Source organism: Lates calcarifer, unplaced genomic scaffold, assembly GCF_001640805.2.
Source record: "Lates calcarifer isolate ASB-BC8 unplaced genomic scaffold, TLL_Latcal_v3 _unitig_852_quiver_3107, whole genome shotgun sequence".
Lineage (NCBI taxonomy): Eukaryota > Metazoa > Chordata > Actinopteri > Centropomidae > Lates > Lates calcarifer.
In genome coordinates, this window is record NW_026118043.1 from 1 (window position 1) to 14,486 (window position 14,486).

A 14,486-nucleotide genomic window follows, 5' to 3' on the forward strand; every position below is an offset into this window, starting at 1 on the left:
CATTAAGTTGTGATTTTGTGGCTTCGTCTTATTTGTTGTGACATTTGTCTGATGTGATTTACTATCTCCTATATACAACAAAAGATCTGATCATTACAAGAATCTGAGAGAGGTGAGGGACGATAAGGGGTTAAACCTCATAATTTTTGTCTTTTTTTCTCTTTTTTCCTCCTTGGTTGGAGACACTGGGAGATGAATGTTTCTGAACAGTGTTGATGGTGTTGTTGTTGGTCTGTTATTCTTGGTGTGTCAACACTGAACTTGTCTCCCTAAAGTCTTTGGGATTGTTGTGGTGAAATCAGTCTAATATCTCAAAGAGTCTCTGTTGGTTCAGGAGCAGTTAAACCAGCTGCAGCTGAAATTCCTGCTCAGGTCACAGAATACAGCTGACAACAGCTGATTTAATCCACTGTGACATCTTTTCTCCTCAATATGACACAGTGAGTCATAATGAGAGACTGAAATTATAATTAGAAGAAAACCTTTATTGTTGTTGAAGTGAAAGCTCTTGTGTAGAGTTCTGTCATCAGCTGTGACAGAGTAAAATGTTTCCAGCTTTTCATCCTCTATCAAACATTGTCTGTGGCTGCAGCAGGCCTCTCCATACCTGAGAGTGTCCAGTCTCCAGTCTGGATCCTTCAGACCAGCAGACAGCAGCTTCATTCCTGAGTCTCCTGGATGATTGTTAGCTCAGGTCCAGCTCTCTCAGATGGGAGGGGATTGAGACTCAGAGCCGAGACCAGAGAAGAACAGCCTTCCTCTGTGATCAGACAGCCTGACAGGCTGCAAGAGGTAAAGGCAACATGGTAAAAAGGCAAAGGTAAAATATACTGAGACAAATTTAGGAATATACTGATCAACATCTTGACCTGAGAGTCTCCAGTGAACAGTGTGGACTCTTCAGTCCAACAGACAACATCTTCACTCCTGAATCCTGCAGATTGTTGTTACTCAGGTCCAGATCTCTCAGACTAGAGGACTGGGAGCTGAGGACTGAGGACAGAGCTTCACAGCTTCTCTCTGAGAGGTTACAGTCACTCAGTCTGAAGAGATGATGATAAGGAATTAAAGAAGAAAGGAAATAAATTTCTCTCCTGTTGAAAAGACAGCAGTGTCTTTAAATTCTGATAATAAATCTAACTCTACATGTTCTGTTTGTACTTACAGAGCTTTGTTAGAGGCTTTGACCACTGGCAGCAGCCTCAGAAGAGCCTCCTCTGAAGCAGAGTATTTCTTCAGGTCAAACACATCCAGATCTTTTTCTGAGGACAGTAAGATGAAGACCAGAACTGACCATTGAGCAGGAGACAGTTTATCTGTGGAGAGACGTCCTGAACTCAGGGACTGTTGGATCTCCTCCACTAGAGAACGATCATTCAGTTCATTCAGACAGTGGAACAGGTTGATGCTTTTCTCTGCAGAGGGAGTCTCTTCAACCTTCTTCTTGATGTACTGGACTGTTTCCTGATTGGTCTCTGAGCCACTTCCTGTCTGAGTCAGCAGACCTCGTAGGAGAATCTGATTGGTCTGCAGTGAAAGACCCAGGAGGAAGCGGAGGAACAGGTCCAGGTGTCCATTTGGACTCTGTAAGGCCTTGTCCACAGCACTCTGGTAGAAATGTTTTGATTTTTCTTTCAACAGTTTAGACAACAGGGAGGTTGATTTCTCTTCTGACAGCAGATTGACTCCAGAGTTGATGAAGGCCAGATGGACATGAAGAGCAGCCAGAAACTCCTGAACACTCAGATGGACGAAGCAGAACACCTTGTCCTGGTACAGTCCTCTCTCCTCTTTAAAGATCTGTGTGAACACTCCTGAGTACACTGAGGCTGCTCTGATATCAATGCCACACTCTGTCAGGTCTGATTCATAGAAGATCAGGTTTTCTTTCTGCAGCTGCTCAAAAGCCAGTTTTCCCAGAGACTCAATCATCTTCTTGGTCTCTGGACTCCAGTGTGGATCTGTCCCAGCTCGTCCATCATACTTGATGTTCTTTAGTTTGGACTGAACCACCAGGAAGTGGATGTACATCTCAGTCAGGGTCTTGGGCAGCTCTCCTCCCTCTCTGGTTTTCAACACATCCTCCAGAACTGTAGCAGTGATCCAGCAGAAGACTGGGATGTGGCACATGATGTGGAGGCTTCGTGAGGTCTCGATGTGGGAGATGATCCTGCTGGCCTGATCCTCATCTCTGAACCTCTTCCTGAAGTACTCCTCCTTCTGTGGGTCAGTGAACCCTCTGACCTCTGTCACCATGTCAACACACTCAGGAGGGATCTGATTGGCTGCTGCAGGTCGTGTGGTTATCCAGAGGCGAGCAGAGGGAAGCAGTTTCCCCCTGATGAGGTTTGTCAGCAGCACGTCCACTGAGGTGGACTCTGTAACATCAGTCAGGATCTCAGTGTTGTGGAAGTCCAGAGGAAGTCGATACTCATCCAGACCGTCAAAGATGAACACAACCTGGAACTCTTCAAACCAGATTTCTGCTTCTTTGGTTTCAATAAAGAAGTGATGAACAAGTTCCACCAAGCTGAACTTTTTCTCTTTCAGCACATTCAGCTCTCTGAAAGTGAATGGAAATGTGAAGTGTATGTCCTGGTTGGCTTTGTCTTCAGCCCAGTCCAGAGTGAACTTCTGTGTTAAGACTGTTTTCCCAATGCCAGCCACTCCCTTTGTCATCACTGTTCTGATTGGTTCATCTCTTCCAGGTGAGGCTTTAAAGAGGTCTTCTTGTCTGATGGTTGTTTCTGGTCTGTCTGGTTTCCTGGATGCTGTTTCAATCTGTCTGACCTCATGTTCATCATTGACCTCTCCAGTCCCTCCCTCTGTGATGTAGAGCTCTGTGTAGATCTGATTCAGAAGGGTTTGGTTTCCTGTTTTAGTGATGCCCTCAAACACACACTGGAACTTCTTCTTCAGCTTTGACTTGAGTTTAGGCTGGCATTTGTTAAGAGCAGCTGAAGGATAAAGAACAGATAATATGATGACAATCCACAGTGAAAACAATCCACACAACCTCATGATTCAGTTTTGTTCTAAACTCTTGGTGTTATAGTAACAATATTACTCTCTGACTCTCTCTACTGTTGTGTTCACACTCCTGGCATGTAGAGGTAAAACAAAGCTCTTTAAGCTAATGACTAATGGTCAGTTTGACAACCTGATCGTTCATTAGCTTCAAGTGTTAAAAGCAGTTTATTCTCTGACGGAGAAGCTTCAGTAAAACTAGATGAGATAATAAGCTACAACAGCTTCCTCTTCTTTGGACCCCCAGCTCTGATGACTCATTACCAAACTCAAAGTTCATTAAAGTTAAACTCGGCTATAGAGCCCATCAGAGTAGCTCAGCTGTAGGTGGTGTACAGAGAAACCAGGACTATGATTGATCAGCTGTAGCAGCTTGTGTTTTCTCTACCTCACTGATGTTCCTTCAGAAAACCTGTTGATCTGTACTCTACCTGCTGCAGCAGCTGCACGAGCTGATGGATCCTCAGGAACAGCTGATGATTGTTTTCCTGTTTGGGGAAAGCAAATCTTCAGTTATTTTCTGTTGTCACTTGATTTAAAAAGAAGATATATAGAAAATCAAACTGTCTCACATGGTGAGATGCCAAGATGTTTAATAAACGTAAAGTGAAACTGATGCAGCTTGAGCTTTAAATACATTTCAGATGTTTTTAAATATATTTGAAACTGCTGTTTCTGTGGATTGTCTAGTATTTTATCCTTTCTCTTCCCATGACTGACCTCCATACTCTTTCATCTTCTTTAAAACCAACTCTGCCACCTTCATAACATTTTCAGTCGTGTAAGTCTCGACCATCACATCCACTGTTCTCAGTCTGTTTGCATTCTCCAGTTTGAACTTTTTAATGGCTTGGAAACCATCCAGTAACTCCTGATCCTGCAGGAACCATTGGAACCGTTCCAGTTCTACATCTCCCAAATCCTCCAAAGTTCCCAGCAGCTGCAGCTTCACAGACGTCTCCATCTTTGGTCTATGAAAAACATCAGAGGACATTTTCAACTCACCAAAGAATGTCTCACGTATTCATTTAGGTTTTCAACACTTTTCTCGCTTCTCTGTTGTTTCTTTTGGAATATTTAGATCTAATATTTCGGATGGACACACTTTCTACCTTCACCTGGAGAGGAAACACAAATCATTCATCTGCACAAAACACATAGAAAACAAATGTGGAACAGAAAAGTGTGAAGCTGCTGTTTTTCAGGATGGAAACTGAATCAAACCAATCAACAGCTCCACTTACTCAGCTTTTCACATGAACTTCATCACTCTGCAGCTCTGTTTGAGTCGAAAAGGAATGCCATCTCCTCACTATAAAAATATGCAGTCTGACTGGTCGGACTGAGTCTCAGTCAGACTAAACTTCAGATGCTGACATGTGATTAAGACATTAAACCTCCTCATGACTCCTAGTGTGAATTCACAAACACTCTGCTGCTGTTTGAATGTTTTCATTATTATAGATTATTGATCAGCTGAGCTGTAATGGAACTAATATCTCCATTAACTGTGAAGGACTTTGACTCTTCATTGATGATGATGGAATAAGAACCAAACCACTGTAACAAACATGATCCAGACAGAAACAAAGACTGAAGCAACTAAAGACAAACTGAACGTATAAAACAACGAAACTTACACTTGATTCAAACAGTCCAAAGAGCTGAAGAAGAAAACTCTCCACACCTGCAGAGAAAAGGTGTGACACAGGTGAGCTGTTTCCTGGACTGACTCAGGCTCCACCTGTGATGGAGGCAGGTCAGGTAGGAAGGGCTGGACCAGGAGCAGATTTTCACAGTAAGATGAGATTTTACAGGATGGTTGTGGCTTATTGAATTGATTGTAGTTTGTGATATCAGACTGTTGATGAGTCTCCTGCTCTGGACACCATCTGACCTGTTAGACACACATGGAATTATTTTCCAGATTTACCTTTTTAAAACTCTTCCTGTTGCAGTTCACTTTTACTTCCACCAGATGGAGCCAGATGTTTCTAATGACAGGTGGGGACATGTACCTCAGCCTGTACAGTTAATGTCTATGTGTTGCCAACATGCAGTGACTCATCTGTCATTTATAAATGTTCATCTTATTTCTGTTTTGTCTCTGAATTCTACAGGTAAAACCTTCCATTCTCTCTGAGCCCTGATTTTTCTCTTGGACCTGTTTTATATTTTTCAGTTCGAGAGGAGAAAGTGAAGAAAAGTCCATTACAGTGGACAACAGTTGAACATGGAGGAAGTTTTGAATTTGCATTAACTGGGGAACTTAGAGAGAAAAACCCCTATTCTCTCTGCCACTGAGGTGAATCCATTTTACATTTACAGTTGGTAAAGTCAGTCCTCTGCCCTCTCTCTCTCTCTGTCTTCAGCTGGCTCAGGCTGCAGCGGTGGAAAAGTCAAAGTTCAAGTTAACTGGACACAGAGCAAACAAAGACGGAATCAATGTGTAACCAAAAAAATTGAGTTTATTCACAAATGAAAGACACTGGTGCTCAAACGGAAGAAAATAACCAAGGGACCAGGATAAACTACAATCAGCACACACTAGTGCAAAGCCAACACAGGTAAGTCAAAGTTAATCAATCCACACCCTCCTTTCACAGAAAGGAGTCCACCGGTAGCCACAGCTCCCACACACACACCAGAGTTTGAGCTTTGATTTAGTTTTTAATCTCTTTATTTTCTCAGTTTGAACTGGAGAATGGATTCGATGTGACCTGATCCTCAGATACTAAAACCCACAACAACCTGATCCATTAAAATCCTCCCAGATCAGCCAAACACCAGAGTTCTCCTTTAACTGTGGTTTGATGCAGAATGCAGATGTTTTACATACAGTATATATACACATGAACAGACTGAACCAGGGCACTGACTGAATACTAACTGAACTCTAATTGTCTTTACTGCACTGAAAGCACAAACTCTGTTCCTCCTCTTCTGGCTCTGATTTCAGGTGTAAATCTATTTTTTCTGTGTCTTTAGAGTTTTTGCAGAACAGAGATAATAATTGTTTTATTTTGAAAGGGGACGATGAGAGGGAAGATGTAGCATTAGAACAAAGATGTCTGTGTGTGTTTATATTTCATGATGGAAATCTGATGTTATAAAGTTTCTGCAGGATGAGACTTTTGCACTTTGTTTCACTGACTTCTGTGGTGTGTGTGTTCTTTAAACAAACACTGTAAACATTCTTAATGAGAAAACTCAGAATTTCACGACAACAAACTTATAAAAATGAAGATAATTTATTAGGTTTTGCCTAAACCCATCCGTCCATCTTATCTGGGGTCAGGTCACAGTGGCAGCAGGCTAAACAAACTATTCCAGACTTCCATCTCCCCAGCAACATTTTCCAGCTCCTCCTGAGGGATCCTGAGGTCCCAGGTCAGATGGGATATGTAATCTCTCCAGCGAGTTCTGGGTCTGTCTTGGGTCTCCTCTCAATTGGGTGTCTGGAAATCCTCTGAAGGAAGGCACCCTGGAGGCATCCTGATCAGATGCACGAACCACCTCAACTGGCTCCTTTAGATACAATATAGCATCTCTACTCTGAGCTCTCTCCTTGTCCAAACTCATCATTCTATCTCTAAAGCGAAGCCCAGGCACCCTGTGGAGGAAACTACCACTTCTGGTATCCATGATCTCATCTTTGGTCACTCCCCAGAGCTCAGGACTATAGGTTAGGGTTGGCTTGGCTTCACCTTGACATCCTGTCCATGAATATCACAAGCAGCCCTGGTACCCCCTACAAGGTCCCTTGTAGAACATGGTCATAGGTCTTCTCCAAGTCCACAAGACACATGTAGACTGGATAGTAAAACCCCCATGAGTCCTGCATGTCTTTGGACAGTGGGAGGAAGCCGGAGTACCCAGAGAGAACCCACACAGGCACTGGGAGAACATGCAAACTCCACACAGAAAACCTTTAATACTTTTCATTTCATGAACAGTAAGTGTCACGTTCTCAGTTTTATATGAAGGCAGCTGGACGTTCTCGAGGTTCTTGAAGACATTCCACCTCTCATCTGAAAGGTTCTACAGTTCTAATTGACTGGTGGGGAGACTAGGGGTTTACACTGGGGTTGTTAACATCTTGAGAGTCTTTGAGGTCAAATGAGTTGTGGTGTGAAACTGCCTGATCTCAAGACTGCTCTGTAAGTGGATGATAAGTGGTGCCTCCTCCTCCAGTGAAAGACACATCAAAACAGCACTGAACAGATAAAGTGGTCGACAACAAAAACATGTTGGGTTTACACTCTGCAGTTAAAACCAGCCAGAGATCAGGTTGGTACTAAATAACATCAGCTGCTGTGATCCTGGACTGGACTGATCTCTAACAGGAGGAGACTCTCTCTGCTACACTCAACACAGAGACACTGAGGAACCAGGCCAGATGAAGAACCCACGATAAAGAGGTTGAGTGAATGTGGTGTTGAAGGTGTGGAGGTGGATCAGAGAGTCAGAGGAGACTCTGTAGAAGGACAGAGAGCCAGCAGGACAGTCCACATACACTGCTACTCTGTTAGAGACGGAGGAGGAGGAGGAGGAGGAGGAGGAGGAGGGGAGATCTGTCCATATCTTATTGTGCCAGACAGAGTAACCATCATCAGAACAGTACAGACTCCAGGACTGATCGTTACATCCAAACAAACAGTCTCTGCCTCCTTTCCTTCTGATTCCTCTGTAACTCACTGATATTTCAACTCCTCCTCTCCACTCGACCTCCCAGTAACAGCGACCAGTCAGACCAGTTCTACACAGCAGCTGAGGCTGGAAGTCAAATCTGTCTGGATGATCAGGATATAACTGATCCTCCTTCACTCCTGTCACCTTCCTGTTGTTGTCAGACAGTTTGAGTTTTCTGTTCACTGTGTTTGTGTCGATTGTGAGTCGACAGGAATCTGATGGAGAGAACAAGACACAACACAGCTGCAGTTATTGATCGATCATCTGATCATTGATTGACAGTTTGAAGCTGCTTTGTTTTCATCAATCAAATAAAAAACACACTTACACTTCCTCAGACCTGGTGTCAACCATCGGACTCCACCAGGCTCCACCCTGAAAGAAGGAGGGGGGTCAGACCAGCACATTCTCTTTCAGCATGACAACATGGACATTACATGGCTCTCATACACATTTGATATCGGTTTTGGACTCGTTTTGGATGCGTGTGTGTTTTCTCTCTCTATAATGTTTATTGACTGATCTCAGAATTAAAAAGTGGAAACAAAGCTGAGGTTCAGATGTTGTCCTGTGTACAGAGGAAGTCTAGTGAACCTGCAGCTACTGTATAGTTTTCATTAAGTTGTGATTTTGTGGCTTCGTCTTATTTGTTGTGACATTTGTCTGATGTGATTTACTATCTCCTATATACAACAAAAGATCTGATCATTACAAGAATCTGAGAGAGGTGAGGGACGATAAGGGGTTAAACCTCATAATTTTTGTCTTTTTTTCTCTTTTATTTCCTCCTTGGTTGGAGACACTGGGAGATGAATGTTTCTGAACAGTGTTGATGGTGTTGTTGTTGGTCTGTTATTCTTGGTGTGTCAACACTGAACTTGTCTCCCTAAAGTCTTTGGGATTGTTGTGGTGAAATCAGTCTAATATCTCAAAGAGTCTCTGTTGGTTCAGGAGCAGTTAAACCAGCTGCAGCTGAAATTCCTGCTCAGGTCACAGAATACAGCTGACAACAGCTGATTTAATCACTGTGACATCTTTTCTCCTCAATATGACACAGTGAGTCATAATGAGAGACTGAAATTATAATTAGAAGAAAACCTTTATTGTTGTTGAAGTGAAAGCTCTTGTGTAGAGTTCTGTCATCAGCTGTGACAGAGAAAATGTTTCCAGCTTTTCATCCTCTATCAAACATTGTCTGTGGCTGCAGCAGGCCTCTCCATACCTGAGAGTGTCCAGTCTCCAGTCCTGGATCCTTCAGACCAGCAGACAGCAGCTTCATTCCTGAGTCTCCTGGATGATTGTAGCTCAGGTCCAGCTCTCTCAGATGGGAGGGATTGAGACTCAGAGCCGAGACCAGAGAAGAACAGCCTTCCTCTGTGATCAGACAGCCTGACAGGCTGCAAGAGGTAAAGCCAACATGGTAATGAGGCAAAGGTAAAATATACTGAGACAAATTTAGGAATATACTGATCAACATCTTGACCTGAGAGTCTCCAGTGAACAGTGTGGACTCTTCAGTCCAACAGACAACATCTTCACTCCTGAATCCTGCAGATTGTTGTTACTCAGGTCCAGATCTCTCAGACTAGAGGACTGGGAGCTGAGGACTGAGGACAGAGCTTCACAGCTTCTCTCTGAGAGGTTACAGTCACTCAGTCTGAAGAGATGATGATAAGGAATTAAAGAAGAAAGGAAATAAATTTCTCTCCTGTTGAAAAGACAGCAGTGTCTTTAAATTCTGATAATAAATCTAACTCTACATGTTCTGTTTGTACTTACAGAGCTTTGTTAGAGGCTTTGACCACTGGCAGCAGCCTCAGAAGAGCCTCCTCTGAAGCAGAGTATTTCTTCAGGTCAAACACATCCAGATCTTTTTCTGAGGACAGTAAGATGAAGACCAGAACTGACCATTGAGCAGGAGACAGTTTATCTGTGGAGAGACGTCCTGAACTCAGGGACTGTTGGATCTCCTCCACTAGAGAACGATCATTCAGTTCATTCAGACAGTGGAACAGGTTGATGCTTTTCTCTGCAGAGGGAGTCTCTTCAACCTTCTTCTTGATGTACTGGACTGTTTCCTGATTGGTCTCTGAGCCACTTCCTGTCTGAGTCAGCAGACCTCGTAGGAGAATCTGATTGGTCTGCAGTGAAAGACCCAGGAGGAAGCGGAGGAACAGGTCCAGGTGTCCATTTGGACTCTGTAAGGCCTTGTCCACAGCACTCTGGTAGAAATGTTTTGATTTTTCTTTCAACAGTTTAGACAACAGGGAGGTTGATTTCTCTTCTGACAGCAGATTGACTCCAGAGTTGATGAAGGCCAGATGGACATGAAGAGCAGCCAGAAACTCCTGAACACTCAGATGGACGAAGCAGAACACCTTGTCCTGGTACAGTCCTCTCTCCTCTTTAAAGATCTGTGTGAACACTCCTGAGTACACTGAGGCTGCTCTGATATCGATGCCACACTCTGTCAGGTCTGATTCATAGAAGATCAGGTTTTCTTTCTGCAGCTGCTCAAAAGCCAGTTTTCCCAGAGACTCAATCATCTTCTTGGTCTCTGGACTCCAGTGTGGATCTGTCCCAGCTCGTCCATCATACTTGATGTTCTTTAGTTTGGACTGAACCACCAGGAAGTGGATGTACATCTCAGTCAGGGTCTTGGGCAGCTCTCCTCCCTCTCTGGTTTTCAACACATCCTCCAGAACTGTAGCAGTGATCCAGCAGAAGACTGGGATGTGGCACATGATGTGGAGGCTTCGTGAGGTCTCGATGTGGGAGATGATCCTGCTGGCCTTATCTCTGAACCTCTTCCTGAAGTACTCCTCCTTCTGTGGGTCAGTGAACCCTCTGACCTCTGTCACCATGTCAACACACTCAGGAGAGATCTGATTGGCTGCTGCAGGTCGTGTGGTTATCCAGAGGCGAGCAGAGGGAAGCAGTTTCCCCCTGATGAGGTTTGTCAGCAGCACGTCCACTGAGGTGGACTCTGTAACATCAGTCAGGATCTCAGTGTTGTGGAAGTCCAGAGGAAGTCGATACTCATCCAGACCATCAAAGATGAACACAACCTGGAACTCTTCAAACCAGATTTCTGCTTCCTTTGGTTTCAATAAAGAAGTGATGAACAAGTTCCACCAAGCTGAACTTTTTCTCTTTCAGCACATTCAGCTCTCTGAAAGTGAATGGAAATGTGAAGTGTATGTCCTGGTTGGCTTTGTCTTCAGCCCAGTCCAGAGTGAACTTCTGTGTTAAGACTGTTTTCCCAATGCCAGCCACTCCCTTTGTCATCACTGTTCTGATTGGTTCATCTCTTCCAGGTGAGGCTTTAAGAGGTCTTCTTGTCTGATGGTTGTTCTGGTCTGTCTGGTTTCCTGGATGCTGTTTCAATCTGTCTGACCTCATGTTCATCATTGACCTCTCCAGTCCCTCCCTCTGTGATGTAGAGCTCTGTGTAGAACTGATTCAGAAGGGTTTGGTTTCCTGCTTTTAGCTGATGCCCTCAAACACACACTGGAACTTCTTCTTCAGCTTTGACTTGAGTTTAGGCTGGCATTTGTTAAGAGCAGCTGAAGGATAAAGAACAGATAATATGATGACAATCCACAGTGAAAACAGTCTACACAACCTCATGATTCAGTTTTGTTCTAAACTCTTGGTGTTATAGTAACAATATTACTCTCTGACTCTCTCCACTGTTCTGTTCACACCCTGGCATGTAGAGGTAAACAAAGCTCTTAAAGCTAATGACTGAATGTCAGTTTGAAACCTGATAGTTCATTAGCTTCAAGTGTTAAAAGCCAGTTTATTCTCTGACGGAGAAGCTTCAAGTAAAACTAGATGAGATAATAAGCTACAACAGCTTCCACCTCTTTGGACTCCCCAGCTCTGATGACTCACTACCAAAACTCAAAGTTCATCAAAGTTAAACTCGGCTATAGAGCCATCAGAGTAGCTCAGCTGTAGGTTACAGGAGAAACCAGGACTATGATTGATCAGCTGTAGCAGCTTGTGTTTTTTCTACCTCACTGATGTTCCTTCAGAAAACCTGTTGATCTGTACTCTACCTGCTGCAGCAGCTGCACGAGCTGATGGATCCTCAGGAACAGCTGATGATCGTTTTCCTGTTTGGGGAAAGCAAATCTTCAGTTATTTTCTGTTGTCACTTGATTTAAAAGAAGATATATAGAAAATCAAACTGTCTCACATCGGTGAGATGCCAAGATGTTTAATAAATGCAAAGTGAAACTGATGCAGCTTGAGCTTTAAATACATTTCAGATGTTTTTAAATATATTTGAAACTGCTGTTTCTTGTGGATTGTCCAGTATTTATCCTTTCTCTTCCCATGACTGACCTCCATACTCTTTCATCTTCTTCGAAAACCAACCTCTGCCACCTTCATAACATTTCAGTCGTGTAAGTCTCGACCATCACATCCACTGTTCTCAGTCTGTTTGCATTCTCCAGTTTGGAACTTTTAATGGCTTGGAAACCATCCAGTAACTCCTGATCCTGCAGGAACCATTGGAACCGTTCCAGTTCTACATCTCCCAAATCCTCCAAAGTTCCCAGCAGCTGCAGCTTCACAGGCGTCTCCATCTTTGGTCTATGAAAAACATCAGAGGACATTTTCAACTCACCAAAAGAATGTCTCACGTATTCATTTAGGTTTTCAACACTTTTCTCGCTTCTCTGTTGTTTCTTTTGGAATATTTAGATCTAATATTTTAGATGTATTCTAATGAGTAAATCTACTGCTGTTACTAAATGACCAAGAATTAGACTCACAGAGTCACACACACAGAGCTGAGTTTGAAAAATGATGGTGGAGTGATGTGAGTGCTGAGCTCTGACATGGAGAAGAGTCATGGACAGTTAGAGATCCTCATCCCACCTCTGAGCTTTGGTCTGGCTCTCATGTTCCCCACACAGAGTGGTTTTAGAGGGAGGGACTCCCTCCTCTCTGTCCTCACTCTGATTCATGCTGCTCCATTCACATCCACATCAGCTCACACACACTTTCTACCTTCACTTGGAGAGGAAACACAAATCATTCATCTGCTCATCGACTCAAATAATTTCTCCTGGAAAAATCTCAGCTGCTCCTCCACTGATTGGCTCTTCTTTCCTCTTCCATATCAGTGTCAGTTGAATGCAGTCAGACAGCAGTGAGGCAGAGGAAGCTGCCATCAGCTGCTCTACTTCTACTATCACTCCACTAGATGGAGTCATGGAGCTGCAGCAAAGTCAACAGCAGCTCAGCTCACACTCGATGCATGGACAATCATTTACATTCAAGGACTGGGGTTGGTCCAGTGTCAACATGAAACTGACCAGAACAGAAAAGAAACTAGAAACAATTTCCATTTATTAAAGAAGGCACAGTAATTATTATATTATGATATAAGAGATTCTTGTGGCTGACTAAACAGTGTGGACAGGTTTTGAGAAAGAATCTGATGTCATGTGGTGAGCACCACAGAACAGCTGTGAAGGTTTTTCCACAGTGAGTTAAATAAATGTACAACTGGTAAAAGGCAAAAACTGGGAGCTCAGTCACACGTGTCTAAAGTGTCTAAAGGGTCTAAAGGCACTGTGGTTTCATGCTGCATCCAGCAGTTACAGGAAGTGAAAAAAAATTGCAAAGTTAATTCCTAGTTTAAAGACTAATTTCTGATGCAGTCTATAAATCCTACACTGTGATAATACTCTGTTATCAATTTATAAATATTTCATAGTTGTTTTCTGAATTTGTTAATAATATGTAGATGTCAGGGCCTCATTAGTCTGTGTGATTCACAGTCTGACTATGGTTCAGAGCCAGGTTTACTGTTGTCTTTCTGCCATTCATTTCTGCTGTTTCCAGTGGAAGCAGCTGACAGCAGCTGCTACTAACAACACAAGCAAGACTCATTCAAGACGAAAAGATTGAGAAATGTCGTTTACATTACCTTTAAATGGAGAAATGACGCTGCGCTACAATCATCAGAGAAAGTGGAAGTAAACTTTAACCCGGAGAAGGGGCAGAGAAGGAAGCTCCAATAGTTGTAAAAGTCGATGTGTTTCATCAGACTTTCAGAAAGAACAGGGTTCAAGTTCCGCTTTACACAAAGAAACGTGCTGTTTTCCTCAGAGCATTTTGCTACAGGATGTTTTCATATTACATTAGAAAAATTAAGTATAACAATTAACCTTTTAAAACAAACAGACAAATTAGGCAGAAAAAATTAGATCTGAATCAATAAACATATAAAATCAACACTGACCTGCCTGAATAAATCATGAATAAAACAAATGAACAGTAAATAGAATTTACAGTGAATATACAGTACAGTTTATTCATAAACAACCATTCTCTGGTTCCAGCTCCTCGAATGTGACGATTTGCTGTTTTTTCTCAGTTTTGTATTATTTTAATATGTTATTATGATATATAGAAGAAAACACTTTGACTGTAAACTGTGTTGTTTTCCCTCTGATGCTCCACTGTCTGTCACTGTAACAGGAAACAGGGTCTCCTTTCCTCTATGCTAACGTACTTCCAGGTTTTAGGACTCATCCCTGCACCACTCTATTTCCTTAACTTTTCCCCTCTCATTTATTCTCTATGCAAACAAGTGAGGTCAGTTTTTCTTGACAGAGACAGAGGCCTGCTCTTTCTCTAGTTAGCATTATTTCCATGCGTGTGATTTATTACAGACATGAAGTCAAAGTGAAGAGGAGAGGAGGTGACACATTTCATTTAGTGGAGAGCACACACACACACAC

General features: G+C 42.9%; 1 protein-coding gene and 1 long non-coding RNA gene across 2 annotated transcripts; both read right to left on the minus strand.

Annotated features, from left to right (window-relative positions):
- Positions 1-701: 701 nt before the first annotated feature.
- LOC127142177 (NACHT, LRR and PYD domains-containing protein 3-like) lies at positions 702-4,808 on the minus strand (the record flags this gene model as incomplete). Its single annotated transcript, XM_051069365.1, has 6 exons — positions 4,668-4,808; positions 3,748-3,998; positions 3,459-3,515; positions 1,166-2,957; positions 870-1,043; positions 702-783 (listed from the first exon to the last, which is right to left on the minus strand). Coding segments are annotated over exons 2-6 (2,349 nt in total), but the record flags the coding sequence as incomplete, so codon positions are not given.
- Positions 4,809-5,469: 661 nt separating this feature from the next.
- LOC127142178 (uncharacterized) lies at positions 5,470-8,965 on the minus strand. The gene is made up of 3 exons (XR_007812659.1): positions 8,942-8,965; positions 8,048-8,094; positions 5,470-7,934 (listed from the first exon to the last, which is right to left on the minus strand). It is a non-coding gene; the product is annotated as an uncharacterized LOC127142178 (long non-coding RNA).
- Positions 8,966-14,486: the final 5,521 nt, after the last annotated feature.